The sequence below is a fragment of the Megalobrama amblycephala genome, linkage group LG19 (genome assembly GCF_018812025.1).
Source record: "Megalobrama amblycephala isolate DHTTF-2021 linkage group LG19, ASM1881202v1, whole genome shotgun sequence".
Lineage (NCBI taxonomy): Eukaryota > Metazoa > Chordata > Actinopteri > Cypriniformes > Xenocyprididae > Megalobrama > Megalobrama amblycephala.
Genome location: NC_063062.1, coordinates 33,907,254 through 33,933,894, shown reverse-complemented (window position 1 = coordinate 33,933,894; position 26,641 = coordinate 33,907,254). Strand labels below are relative to the sequence as shown.

The window sequence follows — 26,641 nt, the reverse complement described above, 5'->3', positions numbered from 1 at the left end:
GAGGAGAAGCGAAAAAAACAAATACTGTACTTTTCAAAATGGCCGCTACTGTAATGGGTGGAGACTTAATGTAAGAAGTTGAATAGCATCAGCATGAAGAGACGAATCAGATGAACTAAATTAAATTTTTCTATGACAAACAGTTCAAATGTTAAAACCGTTAGAATGTTGAAATTTTGAACTGGTGGTGGCGCTATAGAGTTGGTTCTAGAGACTCCAAATTTGGTCCAATCACTATTCATGAGCATCTCTACAACTGTGCCAAATTTCATCATTTTCTCATGTTCCGTTGATAGGGCTGCCATAGACTCCCATTCGGGAGGAAGAATAATAATAATAAAAGGGAAAACGTACAATTACAATAGGGGCTACAGCCCCTTCGGGGCTTGGCCCCTAAAAATATAAGCAAATGTATTAAAGCAGGCCTGTATTTTTAATTGTAATTTTAAACTGATATAAGAGCTGTTTTAAGTTTTGCTTTTAACTCCCTCGGGTTGGCGGTCATGCCGGCGATACCACCGCGGTTTTTTTCTTACCAGTGTGAAAGAGACTCAAAATACTCTGTCAGTGTTGCACATACAATTAAGAGCTATACACCATTTAATCTGTTGAATATCTTCTTTTATTTGTGTACACTCAGAGTAAAAACAAAATGTTGTGCTTTTTGTAAAATAAAGAAAACTAACATGATGCGTGATCTCTCGTCTCCCTCTGAACGAAGTCCAATCTGATAGTTCTCAGAAAATGAACTGTAACTTAGTGAATACTAATGACACAAAAATGAGACTTATGTCTAAAGAAATGTTGAAATATCAGGTTTTAAATCGTGTAAGTCAAATCGAAAACAAAAATTCTCTGTTTATGTAATCTGTATGAAAAGAGACACAAGTCAGAAGTCCCTGATTCAGGTCATTATCCGCTAATGCGGCCATGCCCACGGAGTGAGCGATATTCAGAGGCAAATTCTGAGGCAATACATGCATACATCGTCTCAATCGTGTATTTATTGTCTTGAAAAGTGTTTATCTGGATGTTAAAGCCATGATTAGCGACCTCTGGAAGCCTTTGTTAGTTCCTGGAATATCACATGACCTGTTCTTCTTTAGATTAATTTGTGGACTAAAGGTGTACAGAGCGCCCTCCGGCTGCAAGTATGAATTGAAAACAGTATCCAGCACTCATAGTGATGACTATAAATATTGAATAAATATTACTCCTCTGTATAGAAAGTTGACATAAACATGAGAATCCATCAATATTTCTCCAAATGTGCATGCTTTTAAGCTAAAAGATGAATGCCATAGAGGTAACATAATTGTTCAGACACTTTTCATCACAGAAATACATTATATTTTAAAGTATATAATAGAATACCATTATTTTAAATTGTAATAATATTTCACAGTGTTGCTGTTTTTTCTGTATGTTTGATATACACCATGAGCTTGAGACATGATCAATGTCTCACAGGTTTTTTCACAGCCTACCTGACTGGCAAGTAATTTCAGGTCATTATTATGCAATTCTTTTGTCTTCTCAGATTAATGGGAAGATTAATGGGAATAATGGGAAGATTCTTTTGTCTTCCCATTATTCATGATGATTCACGCCTCCACGCATACTGTGTTTCTTGACAAAAAGTGTCTTACAAAAATAAATCAATATAATTTTATAAATGAACGAGTAGGCAGGATAATATTTATATCATTCTGAAGCAAAAACTCTAGTCTACAACCTCCAATACCCAGAAGTCTTGTGAACACAGATTTAATATATATTTTTTGGCTTTATTTCAGTGACTTAAATTTTTTGTTTTTTCAATAACCACGCATAAACGTTATTCCTTCAAAAATACAAACATGTACATACATGTTCCTCACATATTATGGTAGCCTAGTTTGTGCTGAATACAGTGTAATGACACTTTTTCCATTAATATGTGACCAGTCATGGAAAGTAGGGACACAAGTCGGTTCTGGGGCATTTTGAGTTATTTGCGGATTCTGAAAGTATAGTCTCCAAGCTTTCCAACGATGTGTAACACATGGAAATCTGATAATATTTGGAGAAGTTGTGGCCATTTGAAGGTAGGCACTCAAAAATGCTTTAAGCCCAGAAAATGACCTCTAACGATTTTGCAGTTCTCACCTGTTCTCACCTGCTGGGAGTGACAAAAGGGCTCATTTACATCTCATTTAGATAAGCCATACCCCCTGTAAAGCTGCATGGTTGCAAAGCAACGACAGACGCAACGGGAAAAAGTGGACCGCATACTATTAATAATAAAGGATAATGTGCATTGTAAATGTCAGTAATTTATCTTTTTTGACATTAGGACTTTTTGAACAGGATTCTGTGACAACCGTAATCATTTTGGTCACTATAGTCCTGGTTTAGACCTCAGTTAGTGGTTAGACCTGGTTTGAGTCAAAGAATTAAAAAAATCCTGTACATTAAACTGTTCAATAAATACTTTTACTTTTGACTTATAACTCACATTTTACGGCTACGGATACTTTATACTTTTACTTACGTAGGAATTTAATCTGATACATTTACTATTACATTAGTAAATCCTTGTTAAGAATATTAAGTAGTAAGTGGCTAAAATTATTAGCGTCACATTCAATTCAAGAATAGTAAGGTTTACATGAGCTAAGTCATTCACACCAGTCAATTCAAGCAGTTGAAGCGTTATTCAAATTAATAGCAGATGATAACATTACCATCTAAAAGCCCATTATAGTAATGGGGGTTTTTGGCAAGTGATACAATGCTAACGATTACAATTAAAACGAAACTCCTGAGCTAGCTAATAGCAAAAGACACATGAGATAACGTGTAGCCTACGTGTTCTTAGAATGAACACAAAACGACAAACTTTGATGTTTATGGAAACTCACCCCATAAGAAACAGAAAAGATCTCGTTGCCTCCAATGAAATAAGTTGTTCGGGCACACTTTCTCTTTGTCTGGGTCTTCTTTGTGGATGTAACCATCTCCGAAGTTTGCACTATGCGTCTGTTTGCCTCTAAATGTCCAATAATTTGCATGTCCTGCCACTCTTTTTTCCGCAGCTAAAGAATCCAGCCGTATGTTGTACTTCAAAACATTTTCGGTGTAACGGCCACGGTTCAGCTCATCTGCGATATTCTTTGCGGCGTCCATCTTCATTAAATTTTGATATCAGCTAGAGCCGGCCAGAGCGCTGCATAAACAAGTAGCCACTCTTCCCTTGGAGGGCGGCGGCAATAACAAAAGAAACAAAAGCTGGCGTATCCAGTATGGAAATACAAACAGACAATGACACGCCCCTACTGTGAGACAGAATCCCAGAAAAACAAGCCGATTTCAACCTCAAAATGTACGTTTTAAAATATACCAATACTGCTATGTAAAACACGGAGAGGCTTCTTCGTGATCTCAATGAACAGATTCTGCAAAAAAACGAAAATCACCAATTTTGAAAAAAAAACCGCTTCTTTCTCAGTTTGCTCAATAGTTGTGCTGCCGACTTGTGTCCCTGGTTTCCGTGACGGGTCACATATGTTTATGAACAACTGAAAAAAGCACAAATGTTAGGGCATGTCAAAACTTCTCCAGGCCCCAAAAATCCTCAGACCCCAGAGGGTTAATTTAGAGTTAAATACATGTACTTATCTTTCTTAGCAAAAGCACAATGTAGATGAAACTATTTAACGTTTATTTTACAGTATATGGGTACTTCTACTTTGCCTCAAAGTTCAAGTACGCATTTTCGCAGCCTGCCTTCTTTAAAGACCCCCTGTGGTGAAAATCAAGTTTTTAATGTTGTTTATATGTCTATGTGGTGTTTTTAATATGCTTTAAGTTGAACCATGTGCAAATTCATCAGTCAGCACCATTGCTGAGTATTTTATGTTTGAAACTGCAGTAAACCAAAAACCCATGGTTTGAAATCGGTGGTGTTTGTGACGTCACAGACTACCTTGTAACCAATCACAACAACGTGCCGGCAGGCTTTAACTATGACTGCTCTGAAGCAGGAAAGTCTCGAGAGAAGCAGGTTATCCCTGTCACAGTTCAGGGTGCATCGTCGACTTTTACCTGTTGTCTCTGTGTGTCCTGTCTATTTTCTGCAGCTGGTGACCTGGGCAGTCAGCACTGATTATTCGGCACGGGTGCACACAGATGACAAGCTGATTTCCCTCACCTGTCGCTTATTTCCCGTTTCCCTTTTATTCTCTGCGGTGTCTGTCCTAGATTGTTTCGTGTGCCTCGTCTCTTGTGTTTGGACATGTTCCGTGTGTTTTTGCTTTCTTACCTGTTTTACTGCTGTGCCCAGGACGCCTAGACGAGGATTATACAGCTGGCCATGCGCTGCTGTTCTGTCTCGTTCCCCGTCCCGTTGGGTATCACACCTGAGGTGGTCTCCACAGCCTGTGTCCGCAGGTTTCTGTACGGACGGCTCTAGAACTCACACCTCCCTTTGTTGCCCATTTGTGTGTCACTACACTTGGATTATTTGTTATATCCAGAAGTGTTCAATAACCTGTTGCACTATCCTCTGCTTTTGAGTTCTCTCTTTACGCACCATGATAATCCCGGTATATTTTCTGTTGATATGAAAAATTATGTAGATTTATCAATATAGCGAGTCTATTATGATGTTACGAGTCTGTGAAGTTTCAGCTCAAAATGCCCCATAGATTTTTTATTATTCAATTTTTTTAACTGCCTATTTTGGGGCATCATTATAAATGCGCTGATCCAGTGCATGTCCCCTTTAAATGCTCACGCTCCCCGCCCCCGAGCTCGCGACTCTATAAAATATTGCATATGCAAAGTTCACACAGCTAATATAACCCTCAAAATGGATCTTTACAAAGTGTTCGTCATGCAGCATATCAGATCATGTAAGTATAGTATTTATTTGGATGTTTACATTTGATTCTGAATGAGTTTGATAGCGGCTAACGGGGCTAAAGCTAACATTACACACTGTTGGAGAGATTTATAAAGAATGAAGTTGTGTTTATAAATTATACAGACTGCAAGTGTTTAAAAATGAAAATAACAATGGTCTTGTCTCCGTGAATACAGTAAGAAATGATGGTAATTTTAACCACATTTAACAGTACATTAGCAACATGCTAACAAAACATTTAGAAAGACAATTTACAAATATCACTAAAAATATCATATCATGGATCATGTCAGTTATTATTGCTCCATCTGCCATTTTTCACTGTTGTCCTTGCTTGCTTACCTGCATAAAGTCTGTTGATTCGGCTGTGCACAGATCCAGACATTAATTCTGGCTTGTCTAATGCCTTGAACATGAGCTGGCATATGCAAAAATTGGGGGCGCAACTTTTGCACAAATCAAATTGACATAAGGAGGAAACAATGGTGTTTGAGACTCACTGTGTGTCATTTCCATGTACTGAACCCTTGTTATTCAACTATGCCAAGGTAAATTCAATTTTCAATTCTAGGGCGCCTTTAAAAAAATGTAGATTTGACATGCAATCTCTCACTTGGACATTATAGGGAGAAAACATTTATATTGTAATTCATGCTTCGTTTATTCACCTTCATCATCGTCATCATCATCATGATTTGAATCACATCTGAAGCAACTAGTAACTTGCTACTTGATCAGTCATTAGATACTTTTTACTCTTACTCAAGTAATTATTAACATTTTTACTTTCACTTCTGGATGAAAAAATTATTTAAATATTTGTATTTTTACTTGAGTACAGTTTTCAGGTTTCTCTACCCACCTCTGCTCACGTCTCTAAACACTTACAATCAGCAACATGATCAGACGTGTGTTTATCACTGGAACTTTAACCTGAAAATATCCTTATGTTGTACTTTGCCCTGTTCAAACACACCCACTGTTCAGAAACTCTTACAACACTTACCAGGAAGAGACTGACTTGTTATTTCTCCTTTCTGTCATACTAACTCTGTCTCGACAAAAGCATAAAAGAATCGGCTATCAATGAAGAACAAAGAGAAAAACTTTCAAGAAGGATTTTTGAGAAGTTTGTTTCTGAACAGACAGCAGATCTTTGAGGTTATTCATTTTTGAAACCATCATTCAGAAAGTGAAAGTAAAGTTTAGACTGCAGGAGCTCAAACAGTGAAAATGGCTTCACTATCTGAAGATGATTATATTTGTCCCGTGTGTCATGAAATCTTCAGTGTTCCTGTTCTTCTGTCATGTAGTCACAGTTTCTGTAAAGAGTGTCTTCAACAGTTCTGGAGAACCAAGGAAACTCAGGAGTGTCCTGTCTGCAGGAGAAGATCCTCAAGAGATGATCCTCCAGCTAATCTTGCGTTAAAGAACTTGTGTGAGTCGTTCCTGAAGGAGAGAAATGAGAGGCGTTCATCAGGATCTGAGGAGATCTGCAGTTTACACAGTGAGAAACTCAAACTCTTCTGTCTGGAGGACAAACAGCCTGTGTGTTTAGTGTGCAGAGATTCAAAACAACACGACAATCATAAATTCAGACCCATCGGTGAAGTGGTTTCATCATATAAGGTAAGACGGATAAACACTTGTTTCAGCTTATGTATTACATATATGAACATATTACAGAAATCTCTGGTGTCTTATAGATTTTCACTTTAAATTCTAGGAGGATCTCAATACAGCACTGAAGTCCTTACAAGAGAAACTTAAACACAATGAAAACATTAAAGGAGAGTTTGAGAAAACAGTTCAACACATCAAGGTGAGGATTGATTCTTTTGACATATTCAAGAGTTTGATTAGAAGAGCTGAACTGATTTGTGTGATATAATTACATGTTCCTTTATTGACTAGAACACACACACACACACACACACACACACACACACACACAACTAACCCACATTTACTCACTCACTCTTCATGCTGCTCCAGAATCAGTTGGTCTTTGAGATGATTGAAGTGAATGTGATCTGATTTCAGTCTCAAGCTGAGCACACAGAGCGTCAGATTAAACAGCAGTTTGAGAAGCTTCATCAGTTTCTCAGAGATGAAGAAGAAGCTACAATCACTGCACTGAGGGAGGGAGAGGAGCAGAAGAAGCAGATGATGAAGGAGAAGCTGGAGGAGATGAACAGACACATCTCAGCTCTTTCACACACAATCAAAGACATGGAGGAGATGATGAAAGCCAGTGACGTCTGCTTTCTGAAGGTCTGATTTCAGATCATTGGTTGATCATTGGTTCATTGATTGAGTTCTTGATGATAAATGGTGTGTTTGTTCTGCAGGAGTTTCCAGTCTCGATGGAAAGGTGAGTGATCTGCTCCTGTCTCTGGTCTCTCTGGTTCTGATCCAAAGCCACTGCAGTTCTGACTCCTGAATGTTCTTTCAGAGTCCAGAGATCACGGCCGGATCCACAGATGGCTTCTGGAGCTTTGATTCATGTGCCACGTTACTTGGGCAACCTGCCGTTCAGAGTCTGGAAGAAGATGCAGGACATCATCCAAAACAGTGAGTCTGACTGCAGAAGATCTGAGCTGGAAATGATGGAGGGGTGGAGAGTTAGAGGTGCTTCATGATAGATAGATAGATAGATAGATAGGTAATTAGTAAGGCAGATTATGAATGTAATTTGATACTTACGTCTGATCATGCCCAAACGGGTCGAGTCAGAGTCAGTTGCGTTCAGTCGGTGTTTGTTTATATTCCGTTTCTAAGCGGCTTCAGACGAAGGAAACAGTCTTTGTGTGTTAAACTCAGTCTTAGACTGTTTTAACTAGTCGATAAAAACTGGAATACACTACACAACTTTTTTAAACAGCAGGCATCATACACTTGCCGACTTTGTAAATGGTTACAGAGAAAGGCTGGGGATCATACACTACACAACTTTAAAATCGTTCCCAACACAAACAGAAACATGCACCTCATTGTCAGGAGACACATGACAGACAGACGAAACAAACACAGGAGATAAGATGACCTGCAGGAGTAGAAGATGCCAGTCAAGTGTGTTTGGAGATGGACAGGGGTGGGTAGACACAGTCAGTATGGACAGATTACAACAGGAGTGAGAGGTAAATGGTGTAGTTTTCTCTATGTTGTTTTCTTTAATCCATTATCAGTCGCTGTTTATATTTAATGTAACATAATACATAATTTCCAGTGTTACAGTTCTTTGTCAAGGAATGCAACAAAAACAGGAAGATGCCACACAACCGCTTTGTTACAAAACAATTTATTAAACTAAAGAAAATAAACATTAAAATGTTTAGTAGTCAGTATAGATGAATAGTGTGTAAGTGGTAGTGTAACCAGTTCAAACAACCAACGGAAGATTAAGGTCCAAAATCCGTTCTAGGGAAGGTGGATCAGAACGAGAACTCCTCGAGTGCAGCGGTGGTCTCCCGCAACCTCCATATCCCTCGAGAGCACCGGCAGCCTCATGACATACAGACAAACGCCAACAATCACCAAGTCTCCTTCCACCATCATTTTGAACAAATCCCTTTTTTAAAGAGCAGTGATTTCGTGCAGGTGCAACACTACGTCAGCCAATCACCGCCAGTCTGCCAATCATCTGTAGCTCGGGTAGAAACACACAGTGACTCACTGAGACGTCACACACCCCCCTTTAAAAAATCCTGTATCCCATGAAACTGATCCTCACAACACCACAGAACAAAACCAAAAAATGAAAAGTTTAAAAGCACACTTTCCTTGAATTCTATTCTTTTTTTTATTTTTACCTTAATATCCGATCCACCAGTATAATTATGTTCTTACAGTTATCTCAATCCTCCTTGACTGCTCACCTTACCCCCAGCAATCTGGATCCTGAAAGCAAATTAAGGAGACAAAGAGAGCACAGAAAAACAGAAACAACTGCCCAAACACTACACTATTACTCGGTGTGGTCAGGAACACAAGATAACACATCTGCTACTACTTTATCTGAACCCTTGATGTGTTTTACAGTTAGACTGTAAGGTTGTAAAAAGAGAATCCAACGCATCAACCGCTGACTCTGGGACTGTAAAGAGTGTAAAAACGTTAAGGTGATCAGAATAAACCTCCACAGGTAGTCCTCCCCCCACATACACATCAAAGTGCTGAAGAGCCCAAATTAGAGATAAGGCTTCTTTCTCTATCACAGAAGAGTACTTTTGATAAGTATTAAACTTACGAGAAAAGAAACTTACATGGTGTTCAAGTCCAGTCTGACCTGTTTGCAACAGAACAGCCCCAGCACAATCTGGCTTGCGTCCACCTGTATTTTGAACAGCCTATCCAGCCCAGGGGCAGCTAGAACAGGAGCAGTGGTTAACGAAAGCTTAACATTGTCAAAAAGCTTTCTGACAATTTACACTCCAAACAAACTTGACAGAATTCTTGAGCAAATCAGTGAAACAACAGTTGAAAAATTTGGGCAAAACCCCCGATAATACCCCACCATACCCAGAAAACGCATCAGCTCTTTCTTTGTTGATGGGGGAGGGAAATGTTGAATAGCCACATCTTTGGCTTGAATAGGACACACCTCACCTTGGCCAACTTCTTTGCCCAAATATCTTACCGTCGCATTCGCAAACTCACACTTTGCCAAGTTACCTGTAAGACATGCCTCTGCCAAACGGGTCAAAAGAGCACGAAGATGTACCACATGTTGTTCCCATGTGTCACTGAAAACAATAACATCATCCAGATACACCGCACAACCTTCCAGGCAGAAGACCACTTTATTCATCAATCTCTGGAAGGATTTCAAAAACTGAAACTCATAACAGAGTATGAATATAACCCAGATGGTGTAATGAATGAAGTTATTTCTTGAGCTCTAGGAGTTAAAGGCACTTGCCAATAGTGTTGCTTTCGTCAATGAAAATTATGACTAAATATCGTCGTCAACAAACCTTTATCACGTGACGAAAACGAGACGCAACGTAGATGCTGGTGACAATGACTATAATTAAATGTATAATGCAATATTTTTGACGAATAAAAACGAGACTAAATGTGGTTTACAAAATAAAAACTATGCTAAAATGTCTCTTCATTTTCATTGACCAAAACGAGATGAGCCGAAATGTTATAACATTATTTCGTCTCGTTTAGTCGCGTTATTATTTTGCAGTATTTCTGTTCCCTGTGTCTCACTTTAGGAGCTGCATCAGGTCGCACTGCACAGACGCAGGCGACGTCACTTCCTCAAGCCTCACTCGCAGCATTATTTACAAGATGCAGCTGCGGTGAGTTTAGCATAAACAATAAACAACAAAAAACAAAGTTAAGTCTGACACAGAGAAAGGGAAATATGTAGATTTCACGTGCTCATAACTTCATGAAAAATGCACAGATCATAGAAAATGCACATCATTATTTAAAGCAGATTCTCACGATTAACCTGAATCCAAAATCAACATAATATATTGCGTTGATCACGGGATATTACTCATGGAATGATTTAACATACTCGGCTAAAAACATGTCTCTCATCTTTCCAGTAGTGTGTATCCAATGATCCTGGAACCATCCATGTTCGTTTTCCAATGTGGAATAACACAAAATAGGTATCATCTTAAAGCTTAGAAACTTTTTAATGCATCTAACCATTCTGAAACTCCTAAGGAGTGCTGAGAAGTGCCTCTAAACCAGAGGTTACCGCCCTTGGGAGCCATCTGGGTGTGAAAAAATGAATAACGCTTTATTAAACTAAACCTTATGCTAAATAAAATAATTTTTCTCTGATCTTTTTGCCTTCCTGAGTTATTCCATGTCAAATAAAAAAAAAAGAAAAGTTATTAATTTTTTTTATTTATTTTTTTTTATCACCAGGTTTATATGGATTCAGGGTATCTGCAGATATGAACAAGTTAAATTTAAGACTTTTTTAGACCTTTTTAATACCACCTTACATGAAATTTAAGACCAAACCTGCGATGAAAACACACACACTCTCTCACACACACACACACACACACACACACACACACACACACACACACACACACACAATATATCAGGCATGTGATCAGCTAGAGATAAAAAAGCAGGAAAGTCTGACCCTGCACCCAAACCACGCCCCGGCACCTTTTTTTTAAAATAATATATATTTATCACATTAAAAGATATGTCATATATTGTAATAATGCATATTATTGTTCTGTAAAATTAAAAAGCAGCATTTAATAATCATAATAATAATTAATATAATATAATATATTAAATGTATTGATAGAATTGTTATTATTAAAGTACCTGCGAAAAGTTTGGAAACAATTATTGATTTTAAAATAAACAATTTTAAAATCAAAAAGTCCCTTCTGCTCACCAGGGCCGCATTTATTTGATCAAAAATACAGTACAAAGAGCAACATTGTGAAATATTCTTACAAAAAGTTTTCTATATTTTATAAAAAAATATTTTATAAAATGTAATTTATTCCTGTGATCATTTTCAGCATCATTACTCCAGTCTTCAGTGTCACATGATCCTTCAGAAATCATTACAATTTGATTTGATGCTCAAGAAACATTTCTAATTATTATCAGTGTTGAAAACGGTTGTGCTGCTTCATATTTTTGTGGAAATGGTGATATTTGTTAGTTTTCTTTGAAAAATAGAAAGTTCAATGAACAGCAATTATTACTTGTATTTATCAAATATATTATTTATTAAAGCATTTATTAAATATAAATATTCTGTAATATTTTTAATGTCTTCACTCTTCACTCACTTTATCACTTTAAAGTATGACGAATTAAAGTATTTCTATTTTTTAAATCCTACCACAAATGTTTAAATTGGATTTCCACAAAAATTAAGCAGCAAAAGCTGCATTTTAACACTGATAATATAAACAGTGAATGTTTCTTGAGCAGCAAATCAACATTTCTGAAGAATCATGTGACACTGAAACTTCTCTTTGTAAACAACAACAGAATTAAAAACAATTCTAATGACGAATGTTGCGTTCCCAAATCCAAATTTAAACGTCACAAAGTAGCATTTACAGTGAATCGAAAATGAAAACACACACTGCTACAGCAAACATGCAGCGCGTCAGACTATTATTTATATAATTACATCACAGCAGCAAATTATATATTAAATTTTCACCACCATTCATAAAAAAGTTACCGAACGAGTAACACGTTTCAGCGCTGATTCTACTCGCATTTGGCGCGTTGCCCCATTTGAACTCTTTTAGGGACCGTTCATATGTCGCGTCTAAAAACGCATGGAAAACGCGTCGGCGCCGCTTTCTCCTTTCCAAAGCGCTCTGGCGCTGCGGTGGCGTCTGCCGTTACTAAGCAACCATAAGCTGCGCTCTCCATGACGTGTTTGTTTCAGCAAAGGATATATGGATTTCCAGCACCGAAAATCACTTGCAGTCGCTTTGCCACAGCAGATTTATTTAAAAATGTGTATCCGTGTACAGCTCTGATCAGATATTCCTACATCTTTGCTGACCTTTGTCCTGCAGATGGCGCCGCTGGACCATTCCGTCGTTGACGTATTAGAAAACATACAACATGACATACATAAAACATATAAAACATCTTACTGATCTGCATGATTCACATGCGTCATGATTTTAGACCTAAAAAACTGAATTCCGGATATATTCCGTCACTTTACCGCAAAAGAAGCATTCAGATGCTCGGCGTGTGCGTACCGCTTTAATGCCCATTGTACCAGTTTAAAACATTTTCTACAAACGGCGCAGTTTGCCTCGTAGACATTTACCGGCACCGGCCTTAACCACCAAGAGAATTCATCTTTCTCGAGCTATAAATCATTACATTTGCGCTACCTGCTACCTCAATTCTCTCTGATGACGCAACGCAATAACTACCGCGAGAAAAAAATCTTCTGTCCAATGATCAGTCAGTCATTGGGTCTGTCAGACTATAGAAAGTTTTGCGGTAATGCAACGAAAAATATTTAAAGGGCATATTGCAGGTTAGTGCTTCAGTGATTCAATGTATAGAAAAATAACGAATGAAATAGATTTTCTTGAAAAAACACGTATAAATACGCTACATAGGCTTCTGGAGTCGTTTTTGTGATAAAATTTTACTTCCGCATCTGAAAAATGCCAAATCGGAAGTGACGTAACTCAAGGGAGCGCGATCAATATAAACAATAGGAAAACAATGGATCGCAACGACAGTTCGGACGCTGAGGAAATTGTAAATGTTTATTCATACTCGTATCACAAACCACAGCCATACAATTAGTCTGCTATGTGTTTAAGAGAGCAGGAACCGGCCAGGATTAGACAAAATAATGGTCAAAAGAGACAAATTGAGCTGTTGTGTGAGGAGAAGCAGTGGAGAACAGGGTAGAGACCGATGTTAGCTTAAAGATAGCCTATACACCAGTGGCGAGGCTACAGAAGGGCCAGGGCGGCACTGGCCCACCCAGATTGATAGCTGGCCCACCCAATCAAAGGTGCCAGAATATTTCGTTTTATTTTCAGACACTACTTTGGTCTGGAAATAGTCATCTGTTGTGAATGCCTATACATAATTTGAAACATTTATTATTAAAAATACAGTTGCGACAGCAGCTGTCGTTTCTTGCTTGAGCCGACTAAAAACACAGTGAGAAACACCATGAGATAGGAGAGACTCGGACATTACAGTACTGAACACTGAACGGTCCATGCATGTGGATTTGGATAAAAGAGTTAATCGATTTGATGCCGTGCCCGAACGCCGTTTATTCATTCACAGTGGCATATAGCGGATGGGCATGCGTGGCTATTCAATTATTTTTCTTATTATCATGCTACTTTTATTATTAAATTAATATTGCAATTCATTTGCCCCGCGATATCATAGCGCATCACCACATAACTGACGCGCTGCGAGTGCAATAAAATATTAGTTAGATAGCTTACTCCTCATTTAAAGAACAACTTGTTTAACACGAAATACTTCTCGATTCATGAAAAATACTTTTTTTCTCACTATATGGGCCACAAGAGAAATATTAAGAAAATAAATTAGATTAATCTCTCAATGTCTCAAAGAGAATATGCGCCGTTATTGCAGGGTCGGATGCCAAAAGCTCAGTCAGTTTTTACTTTCAATTTCTGTAGTGAATAATTGACTGGAGTTTGAGACTACTCCTTCACCCGCATAACTCTCACGCAAAGTTTGTGTGATATCAACTGGCTCGCCTTCATGGTTTGAAATGGAATCATTATCACCAGTTGCTCGCAAAATAATAGACACTGTTTCACATATCGTCCACGTCTCCCATGATAATAAAATTAAGTGAATTATTAAATGAGTAAATAAACAAGCAAACTTAAATCTTTTTGCTTAAAATTTCTGTGAATTATTTGCTGCAAAAAATAAATAAAATAAATAATATTAAAAATAATAATAATAATAATAATAACCCCCCCCATATATATATATATATATATATATATATATATATATATATATATATATATATATATATATATATATATATATAGGCCTATATTAGACAAAAAAATAGAGGTCCACCCTATTTCGCCAAGGTCCACCCACTTGAAGATTTCTGGCCTCGCCACTGCTATACACGTTAGCAAACGATATGTAACACTGTTCTCAGATCACAATATTGTACAGATTATTATGAATCAGGCAAAAGCAAAGCTATTGGTCATCTAGGAGTAACGTTATTGATTACTAATAACAGAAACTAATAAACTTCCTTAATATCCGTCTACACTACCATTGCGTGATATAGCGGTTTCTCATCACGACTGATTTGGTAACGTTAGCAAATGTAAAAAAAAAAAATAAATAAAATAAAAAAACAAGACTTACGGTGCACAATTAACGTTTCATCTCTCTGACAGATCCGTGATCATGTCTCCTGCCGGCGGACGAACATGCAATGTTACTATAAGTGTTTCATGTAATGTTATCCTTTATTCATTAATTCTGTGTTATGAGTTTATTCCTTGCCGATCACTGATAGTGTGGGGATGTATATGACACCGTGATTATGTAGTTGTGTGAACTTGAATATAGGCTATATACGTTTACAGTCAAGTTTATATACATGGCATGAATGAAATTGGAGTGCATTACCAGCACATAATTCAAAACTGTTTTGTGTGAGTGTGAGACTGTATGCATGTGTACATAATTTGTTCAGTGTTGAAATTGATTCAAGTAAAAACGGTGAAGAAGCATAGCGTGTGTACGTTTATTCATTTACTATAATCATTTACAGTAGTATTACAATGTTGAACTCCATCATATCGCCAGGATGATAATCCTCCGGTCTATAATGAATGCGTTTCTCGAAGCAGATGCAGAAGTGAAGTCTGTCTCTTCACCTGCACAAAACACACCAGCACGGAAGACAGCAGCGTCCTTCTTCTTGTTATTAAACCTCTGGACTCGATGTCCTGACAGGCTGGAGTTTGTGCAGCCTCCACAAACACAATAATTTACCATGACGATGATAAATACAAAAACTACAGAAAACACACAGATTCACGGCCGCTGTCACTGAATACCAGCCTCTGCACTGAATCAACACTGAGCTCGGCGATCGACTCCCTTTAGTGACGTAAAATGACGCAACGCTGAAAAAAAAGCGGTTTTACAGAGACCGTCACTTTATCTACTAAATTCATGCCCTTATGTCCTGCAAAACATTTTAAACCCTGCAGTACCTTTTTATATGGTATTTTTGTACAAGGTTATATATTCATCTCGAAAAAAATGTTTAACCTGCAATATGCACTTTAAGACCCCAAGGTAGCTGGTCAGTTATAAAATTGCGTCTAAAAAATACACGAAACCGGATGGAGACATTTCACTCGCTCGGTCCCATACGGAATTTAATACCTGGGTCATTCTACAGAAACGTCCACTTTTGGTATGACAAAATGTCTTAAAATGTATTTCTTTTTTTAACATTTAAACTTAGACCACATTATTATATTACACTTTGACTTCATGAATACACATAAATGACAGCTTAATGATTTATTATTTTTTTTGTGCATTTATTTAAAGACTGCATGTACCCATGTTTTTGTCACTGGTGTTACCTTACTTCTCTGGCATTTTTAAACATTTTTATGAAATATTATTTCTCAATTTTTTCAGCACATGCAGTCAGAGTTACAGAAAAATAATGATAATGCAAAAAATAAGGAGATTGTGTTTTTTATTTTAATCAGGTTAGTTAAAAGTGTGATTGAATGATGATAATTCAGTTGTGCAACCATGTATTTGCTACAACACTGAAAATATTTGAAAAACAGTTATAAAACAGTGAAAGCAGTCAGTAAAAGATCATAAACAACATTTTAAAAACGTCTGTAATAAAATACACAAAATAAAATACACTGTCTGTAAAGTCGCTGCACTGAATTTAACCAAATACCCTTAATTTAGCCATTTCTGACCAAAGGAGGATTAACAATGAGAAAGAAAAGTTCTAATCATGTAATCTTAGTGCTATTTTATGCAAAAAAACGTCTCGGTTACGTATGTAACCCTCGTTCCCTGAAGGAGGGAACGGAGACGTACGTCAGTAGTGACCGACAAATTGGGGATATCGCTAGAGAGCCCTATCAGCTTCGAGTGAACTAAAACAAGCCAATGGAATTGGCGTGCGATATTTGCATAATGCGCACCGCCTCCGACAGGTGTATATAAATAGGAAGCAGATGCAGTCGCACTCTGTTTTTCGCTGAGGAGACAACTGGTGTCCGCACAACAGCGAGGGTACAGAAACTGTGGCGACGGGACGTACGTCTCCGTTCCCTCCTTCAGGGAACGAGGGTTACATACGTAACCGAGACGTTCCCTTTCAGTCGGTCACGTTCGACGTACGTCAGTAGTGACCGACGAATTGGGATCCCAAATAAAGCGCCACAGTTACGAAACCCCTTCCAGTGCCCAGTGCAAGCTCTAGCCACCCGACGCACCAATTGGGAAGGTGAAGGGGGCGAGCTTACGCCGAGAGTGTCTACTGCTGTTCCGACATACCCACTAAGTAAACTAGACTACACTGGGGAAGCGAACCCGTAGGGGACGCTGCGGAGGCCACTACCTACCCAATGGGGGAGGAGTTTACGTGGAGAATACACATATGGACTGGCCCGGGGGGCAGTATGCATATGGAGTCCCTGGGATGGCTCCACCTGGGTAGGGGGAGACTCATCTGACAGGTGACAGCAGAGCTGGCTCTGCTAAGGGAAAGACATGGACTCGGCCCGTAGGGAGTTTTAAACCGTGGATGAATACACATATGGGACCGCTCACGTAGAGGAGTCACGACATATGGGCCCCAGCCAACAGACAGCGTCAGCGACGGATGTAGGCCTGGCATCAGACACTCCGCAATGTCCGAGCCGAAGGGGGAGGCGGAGGAACTCGACAGGGTTCGCCAAGCGGGGAACACGACTGGAGAGAAGTATGCACGTATCCGGCCAAGGGGCGGGAATGGCATTGCAAGCCGACACTTAGAGCGGGTACAACACGTCTACCGACTAGTGGATGCGAGTACACGTGAAGATACCGGCTCTACACGTAGGCTATAAAACCTAGCGAACGTGTTAGGTGTCGCCCAGCCCGCAGCTCTACAGATATCTGTCAGCGAGGCGCCATGAGCCAGCGCCCAGGAAGAGGCCACCCCTCTGGTGGAGTGGGCTCTCAACCCGAGCGGGCAAGGCACGCCCTGGTCATACCCAAGGCGATGGCATCCACTATCCAGTGGGCCATCCTCTGCTTGGAGACAGCCTTTCCCTTCTGCTGGCCTCCGTAACAGACAAAGAGCTGATCTGAGGTCCTGAAGCTTCGCGTTCTGTCCACGTACACACACAGAGCGCGGACGGGACAGAGCAAAGCTAGGGCTGGGTCTGCCTCCTCCGAGGGCAGCGCTTGCAGGTTCACTACCTGATCTCTGAAGGGAGTGGTAGGAACCTTGGGCACATATCCAGGCCGGGGTCTCAGGATGACGTGAGAATCACCGGGCCCGAACTCTAGGCACGCTTCGTCGACCGAAAACGCATGCAGGTCCCCTACCCTCTTAAGGGAAGCCAATGCGACCAGAAGGACAGTTTTCAGAGACATTAGTTTCAGGTCGACTGATCGCAAGGGCTCAAAGGGATGACCCCGGAGAGCTGAGAGAACCAGGGTCAGATCCCAAGAGGGTACGGAGGAAGGGCGAGGAGGATTCAGTCTCCTTGCCCCCCTCAGGAACCTGACGTTCAGATCGTGTTTCCCCAGGGACTTACCCTCAACTGCGTGGTGATGTGCAGCGATAGCGGCAACATACACCTTCAGGGTGGAGGGAGACAGCCTTCGCTCCAACCCTTCTTGCAGGAAGGAAAGCACAGATCTGACCGAGCATGATCGGGGTCCTCTCGGCGAGAGGCGCACCATTCGACGAACAGGTTCCACTTCAGCGCGTAGAGGCTCCTAGTGGAAGGAGCTCTAGCGGAAGTGATGGTGTCTAAGACCGCTTGCGGGAGATCACTCAGAACCTCCGCATCCCGTCCAGGGACCACACGTGGAGGTTCCACAGATCGGGACGCGGGTGCCACAGGGTGCCCCGTCTCTGAGTCAGGAGGTCCTTCCTCAGAGGAATCGGCCAGGGAGGGGCTGTCGCGAGGAGGATGAGGTCCGAGAACCAGGTCCGAGTGGGCCAGTACGGAGCCACTAACAAGACCTGCTCCCCGTCCTCCCTGACCTTGCACAGGAGTTGTGCGAGAAGGCTCACTGGGGGAAACGCATATTTGCGTAGACCCTGGGGCCAGCTGTGTGCCAGGGCATCTGTGCCGAGCGTGCCGCCGGTCAGGGAATAGAACCACTGGCAGTGGGCAGTTTCTGGGGAGGCAAACAGGTCTACCTGGGCCTCGCCGAAATGCTGCCAAATCAGCTGAACCGCCGGGGGTGGAGCCGCCACTCGCCCGCAAGTGGAGGCTGCCGTGACAGCTCGTCGGCTGCACGGTTGAGCACACCTGGGACATGAGTGGCCCGAAGGGACCTCAGATGCTTCTGACTCCACAACAAGAGATGGCGGGCGAGTTGCGACATGCGACGGGAGCGTAGACCACCTTGATGGTTGATGTACGCAACGGCCGCAGTGCTGTCCGAGCGGACCAGTACGTGCTTGTCTGACAGCAGCTCCTTGAAGCGGCCCAGTGCAAGACGTACTGCTAGCAACTCCAGGCAATTGATATGTCAATGCAGCTGAGGCCCCGTCCAAAGACCCGACACTGCATGCCCGTTGTACGTGGCCCCCCATCCCGTGGCAGAGGCGTCTGTGGAGACCACAGCATGCCTGGACACTTGTTCGAGGGGTACTCCGGCCCGCAGGAACGAAGGATCCGACCACCGGATGAGGGTGCGACGGCAGCTCGGTGTCACGGGGACACGGAGCGTGCCGCGCTGCCACGCCCATCTCGGGACCCGGCCGCGGAGCCAGTGTTGAAGCGGCCTCATATGGAGCAATCCGAGCGGCGTTACCGCGGCTGCAGATGCCATATGCCCCAGGAGCCTCTGAAATACTTTCAGTGGGGCCGCTGTCCTGCGCTTGAGCGTGCTCAGGCAGGTCAACACCGACCGGATGCGTTCCTCGGTGAGGCGCGCAGTCCGGGCGACCGAGTCTAGCTCGAGACCGAGACAAGAGATCCTCTGCCCGGGGGAGAGTTGCTCTTGTCCCAGTTGACCCGAAGCCCCAACCGGCTGAGGTGAGCTAAAACCATATCCCTGTGTTCGCACAACTGCGCTCGCGAGCTGGCCAGGATCAACCAGTCATCGAGGTAGTTGAGAATACGAACGCCTTGTTCCTTGAGGGGAACAATGGCCGCCTCCGCATCCTTCGTGAAGACGCGGGGCGACAGGGCCAGCCCGAAGGGTAGGACTTTGTACTGATATGCTCGACCCTCGAACGCAAACCGTAGAAAGGGTCTGTGGCGAGGCAGAATCGAGACATGAAAGTACGTGTCCTTCAGGTCGATCGCTGCAAACCAATCCCGGGGACGGACGCATTCGAAAACGTGCTTCTGCGCATCTTGAACGGCAACTTGTAAAGGTACCGGTTCAAGACGCACAGATCCAGGATTGGCCATAGCCCACCGCCCTTTTTGGTACAATGAAGTAGGGGGCTGTAAAACCCCGACTTCATATCGGCTGGAGGGACCGGCTCGATTGCATCCTTCGCCAGGAGGACAGCAATCTCCGCCCGGAGAACAGGTGTGTTGTCCAGTGACACCTGAGTGTAGTGGACACCCCTGAAAACCGGGGGACGCCGGGCGAACTGAATCGCATAGCCGAGTCTGATGGTACGAATGAGCCAGCTGGACAGGCTGGGGAGCGCTATCCACGCTTCCAGACACCGAGCCAGCGGGACCAAAGGCACCACAGACGCACCGGGGGTGGGGCAGCGAGGCAGAGTACGGGGACCCGACTCGGACGGCATGGGAGCGGCCCGGAGTGTGGTCAGACTCTGCGAGGCAGCAGTGCGTATGGGAGACGGCGCACGGGGCGTGGCCTGCGCCATCACACTGCCACCTGCTGGCGATGTGAGGGGGGGCTGCGCGTGACAAGGCAGGGCCTCGCGCGCTGACAGCCGCAAGCAGAGTACAGGGACCCGACTCGGACGGCATGGGAGCGGCCCGGAGTGTGGTCAGACTCTGCGAGGTAGCAGTGTGAATGGGAGACGGCACATGGGGTGCGGCCTGAACCACCACACTGGAACCTGCTGGTGAAGTGAGAAGTGAGAGAGGGCTGAGAGTGGCAAGGGGGGGCCTTGCACACTACCAGCCACACCCTCTTGGGACCTGGAGGATCAGATAACAGTTCTATTCGTGGGTACCGCTGGACCCCGGAGAGCCAGCGGCGGAACAGACCAGAAATCTCCACCCGGCCCTCCTCCGGGGAAAGAACTGTTTACTTCAGCTGCAGGTCACCATATCCCCAGGACCGCCTCCTGCTAACCAACTGGGTTGGCTGCGGGGAGAGCGGGCTGGGTTTTAGGCCAGCTTGTGAGATGAGCACATCGAGAAAGTGTACTTGACGATGACACATCCCAGCAAGACCAGCCAGGGGTGTTTCCGGACCACCATGGTGGACATTGTCTGGCCAGAGGCCTGCGCTATGACCTGTATCATGCGTAGCTCAACCCTGACTCAGAACTACCCACATGCAATGAGTGCTTTGGCCTACCACGGACTTGCCGGGGGCCAAGACCCATGCAGGGCAGAGGTGGTGTGCCCGTAGCACTGCGACCCCACCCTAAAGGGTAGTGAGAGAGAAAAAACTTGTAATGCAGATTATGGCCCCCTTGGCGTTCCATATTTAACACCAAAGAGGCTACAAAACTGCCAAGTTTTTCCATGCACGTCCGGGCACAGGGGCGGGGCAAGGCGAGTGCGCGTCACACAACGCCCCCAGGGGCCCGGGAAAGCATGGTTGTCAAGTCTGAATCTGATTCAGCATGAGCACATCACAACTGTGGGACGCTCAGCATCATCTTCATTTTCAGAGCCCAACAATACTCTCTCCAATGTAGCAGTCGACATCTGATCCTCTGCTGGAGCTCCAACTAAGACGCTAGGTCCCTCATGAGAAGGACCAGCAATCCAAGCAGAAGCTACCAGCCATGTTGGACAGTGAACGTGGCCGTCCAACTGGACGACACACGGCGCACTGGGCGCCGACGTGGCCATGTTTTATTAAACATGAACCACCCACGGACATAGTCACAACATGTTTGCGATGCACTAGAGGAGTGGGGGGCCCACGGAGAATGGCTCGGCGGGTATAGCCCCACTGTGATCCGCTGGTCACCCAGGCTTATTAACCAAAGTAGTATTTTTCTTATTCAGAAAAATAAACTAGATCGGGGAATAAGTGAGGGGACTCCACCTCATTAAAGGCGCTCGAGTCTCGACCGTGCATCTAGAGCGCCAGACGACGCGCAGGGTTTCCATGGCAACGCGCGCTGTCAGCCGGCAGCTCGACGGCACACGGCGCGCTGAACGCTCAAGCCCTTACGAGAAAGGCGAGACAAACAACGCGCCGACGTGGGCATATTCTCATAAGAGAATATGAGCCACCCACAAACACAGTCTCAGCACGCTAAGCAGACATGAGAGAAAGTGATTGTGGCCGTCAGTGAGGATAGGAAACGACCGCCTCCAGAAACGCACAGACAGAATGACGTCTTGAAAAAGACGCAGTGTCTGTCTGTGAAGCTCTTTTAGAAGGGGAAGAGTCAGCTCTCTCGTGCTGAAGCACACAGGGAGTGACGCGATGTGTTCAGGTACACCACTCCCCGAACACACCGGGAGGAACCAGCCCAAATCGCAACAGACAACTGCGTTTTATATGGGAATTCAGTTGCTGTTAAAACAGCAGTTGAGAGCTTAAGCTCAGGCTCCCCGGGAAGCTCGCGACCTCGCTGTTGTGCCTTAACGCCAACACAAACAGACGCTGAATCTCCAAGGCTGTTTAGTTTCACTCTTGTGAAGTCTGAAGCTGGACACCAACTGTTGGCTCCGAAGCGAAAGACAGAGTGCGATTGCATCTGCTTCCTATTTATATACACCTGTCGGAGGCGGTGCGCATTATGCAAATATCGCACGCCAATTCCATTGGCTTGTTTTAGTTCACTCGAAGCTGATAGGGCTCTCTAGCGATATCCCCAATTCGTCGGTCACTACTGACGTACGTCGAACGTGACCGACTGAAAGGGAACTAAATTAATAGCTTTAAATAAAGTTGATCTATAAACGGGTAACACCAGTGGCATTTTTCATGAAAAATGCATTTTACAAAATGGCTGCTGCAGGTGTCAATCCACATGTTGTCAATCATGATATATTCACTAAATCAAGTAATTTAATCCATTTATATTCTAGTTTTTAATTCCCTAACAATAAATTAGGTCACACCAGTGACTTCAACTAAAAGCTTCATATGAAATTATGATTTTCTAATTAAAATTTCTGATAACTGAAAAGAGATAGAGGACTTTCCATTGGCCTTTCTTCATGGATCTTCAGGAAACAGGAAGAAGGAAGTCAAGTGATGTCATCAGTGTCGTTTTTTCTTTCAAAATAAGAGATTTTTGTTAAAGGTAACACCAGTGACACAACACCAGGGGACCACTACATTCATTATATATTTTATAATATTTATTTGGCATTTGGTTTGTTTATGTGATTTACATTATATATTTGATAGTTATGCATACATTATTGTATTTGAAATGGTAGAAAAACCTGTTTGTGAGCTCAAAATAAAGCACTTTCCCTCTGTACATGACTGTGGGGACGAGCTCTTCTGTGGCGCTTGGAATTTTTATAATTAATTAAAAAACAATTATTGCCACACTGATGCTCAAGAAGGCTTAATTGTTCAAATAACATATGGTTTCATATTAAAATATAAAAAATTGTAATCCTAAAGTGTTTTTCAAGTGTAATATTTCTGTAAAGTCTAGGGACAGAAAAGTGGACGTTCCTGTCCTCCTCCCTTGAGGAAATTCAAGACATTCCACACAATTTAAGACTTTTTTAGGCCTTAAAAACTGAAATTTGTATTTAAGACTTTTTAAGGATCTGCGGGGACCCTGGGATTATATATATATTTCTCATGGATTTAACGCTTTTGTGTACAAAAAGTGCTGTTTTTATTTTGTTTTGCAAATTGACACTCATGGATATTTTACCCAATTAAGTGCCACGGATTGGATTGATCACTATTTCATTATAAAGGTATGAAGTCCCGTTTGATTTTTCGTGTTGTTATTTGCACACCCAACATGCAACACAAATGCTGCTGCTGGAGCATCTATATCTTAAAAAAGACACCGTAGATTGCCAATACACATTTAGAACTTTCTAACGAACTTGTTATCATTAAAATATTTTAGATAGTATTTAAGATAGATAGCTCTTTTGCCTGCTAACATGGTCACGTCGAGCTAGGAGGCGTGGCTTCAGTAACCATGGCACCTCAGTTCAACCATGTCCCGCCTCTTTGCCCATTTTCAGTTATCCGGGAGTGACGTGACGTCAACACGCAGCAAAGATGGCAGCGGCCTCATTTTCACCTCAAAACTCACTACATCCATATTTTTTTTTACAATCTATGGTCTGTACACGTAACGTCTAAAGACATATTTAGCTTTACGGCCTTCATACCATCTAGTGGCTGTAAGCGGTGTATTATAGTGTCTCAACATGATCACTTGTCAAGCGCCAAGCTTGTGATTTGTGAGCTGAATGACTGTAAGTTTTTCCTTTTTACCTGATCTTGTACTGTAGTCTCCATTTTTTTCTGATCTTTGTGATTTCGCACCCTGCACTGTCTGGACAGCGTATGACTGTACTGTATTTATTAGCAACACACATCATACACTGAAATGTGTTCTAAAATCAGCTCAAAATATCAAACATGTTTGAAATCCTCCGACTGGATGGAATCAAAATCTGAAGCTAAAGAATCGAGTCTGTGACCATCATATACTACATGATTTTACATGAAATCTGTCAGCATAAATCTACGCTCTTAACTTAATAAAGCATGCAAATGGATCCCAGCCTGAGTGAAGATTCGTTACAGGGAATCAGTTTAGATTTGATTTTTTGTCAGCTGGAGTTTGATCAGTTTTGTCTCATTTGAACTTTCTGTCAATGACAGTCTGTGGGATTTTTCAGTTTTGATCGTCATTTTTATGAAAACCGTAAGTCTGATCAGATATAAGAGATAAAGTAACCCGAGTCAGAACAGTCTGAGGGTTTGGTGGTTGTTCAGAGGAGTTACAATCAGAAAATTTAACCTCAGAATCAAAGTAATAATAATAATAATTTCTCAAGCCAACATAATTAGTTAGTCAAACACAACAGACAGTAATAAACTATTTTAAACCAATAAAGACTGTAAGAGTCTTTAACTGATGGACACAAATGTCTGAATCACACATTTAATGTTTGTAGTTGATGATAAAATGAGTGTGAAACTAATAACAGCACTGACAGTGATCAGAGGAAAGTGTGTTTGATCAACAGTGTCATAATTCATAATAATCTGTGTTGGTTCACTCTTGATCATTATATGAACATCAGAATAAAAGCATCTGTTGATTGTGTCTCATCAGCTCCTGTGATTCTGGATCCAAACACGGCTCATCCAGGTCTCGTCCTGTCTGATGATCTGACCAGTGTGAGAAACAGTGGGATCGATCAACCTCTTCCTGATAATCCAGAGAGATTTGACGAGTTTGTCTGTGTTCTGGGTTCAGAGGGATTTAACTCAGGAACACACTGCTGGGATGTGGAGCTTAAAGAGAGTTCAAAGTGGGGTCTTGGAGTAACTACAGCATCAAACCAGAGGAAGGGACGTGATTTCTCTAGCACTGATGCCTGGGGTGTGAAGCACAGTCAGTTTAAACAGAAGCTTGATCGAGTGAGAGTGAATCTGGACTATGACAGAGGAAGGGTGTCATTCTCTGATCCTGTAACTAACACACATCTACTCACACTCACAACCACCTTCACTCACACACTCTTTCCATTATTCTGTTGTTCCTCTCTGAGGATCTTACCGATCAATAGTCAGTAATCGTCACTCCTGTAGGTCTGGATCTTCTGCTTTCATCATAAATTAATAAATCATGTAATGTTTTTGTATAATACTGTAAAGCAGAAATATGCTAATGTAAAAAACTTGTGTTCAATTTGTACACATTAATGGGTGTTTAGGGGTAATGCATGTTAATTTGAACTCATTCATTGTGAGTTTTACATAGTTTTACAAATCCTAAACAAAACATTAGTGTTTGACAAAATTAATGTAAAGTCATTGATTGTTTATCTTATTGTCAAAAAAACAAAACAATAAAAATATAATAAAATATCAGCCATTAAATTCATAATTTATAATAAATATGATCTTAAGCAGTCAGAAAGGAAATGTCCAGCTAATTTAGCCATATCTGACCAAAGGAGGATTAACAATGAGAAAGAAAAGTTATAATCATGTAATCTTAGTGCTATTTTATGCAAAAGAACTAAATGAACAGCTTTAAATAAAGTTTATCTATAAACGGGTAACACCAGTGACATTTTTCATGAAAAATGCATTTTACAAAATGGCTGCTGCAGGTGTCAATCCACATGTTGTCAATCATAATATATTCACTAAATCAAGCAGTTTAATCCATTTGTATTCTAGTTTTTTATAATAACAATAAAGTAGGTCACACCAGTGACTTCAACTAAAAGCTTCATATGAAATTATGATTTTCTAATTAAAATTTCTGATAACTGAAAAGAGATAGAGGACTTTCCATTGGCCTTTCTTCATGGATCTTCAGGAAACAGGAAGAAGGAAGTCAAGTGATGTCATCGGTGTGATTTTTTTTTCAAAATAAGAGATTTTTGTTAAAGGTAACACCAGTGACACAACTCCAGGGGTTCATTATATTCTTTTATAATATTTATTCAGCATTTGTTTGTTTTTTTGTTTGTTTTTTTGTTTGTTTTTTTTGTTTTTTTAATGTAGTTTACATAATATATTTGATAGTTATGCATACATTATATTTGAAATGGTGGAAAACCTGTTTGTGAGCTCAAAATAAAGCCCTTTCCCTCTGTACATGACTGTGGGGACGAGCTCTTCTGT

The 26,641-nt window shown here is 41.7% G+C and overlaps 1 protein-coding gene across 1 annotated transcript; it reads left to right on the top strand.

The window, feature by feature from the left end:
* Window positions 1-5,887: 5,887 nt before the first annotated feature.
* LOC125254526 (zinc-binding protein A33-like) lies at window positions 5,888-26,052 on the top strand. The gene is made up of 6 exons (XM_048169169.1): window positions 5,888-6,535; window positions 6,633-6,728; window positions 6,950-7,180; window positions 7,258-7,280; window positions 7,362-7,480; window positions 25,116-26,052. Exons 1-6 carry the CDS (start codon window positions 6,140-6,142, stop codon window positions 25,577-25,579), a joined length of 1,329 nt encoding a protein of 442 aa, XP_048025126.1. The 5' UTR covers window positions 5,888-6,139; the 3' UTR covers window positions 25,580-26,052.
* Window positions 26,053-26,641: the final 589 nt, after the last annotated feature.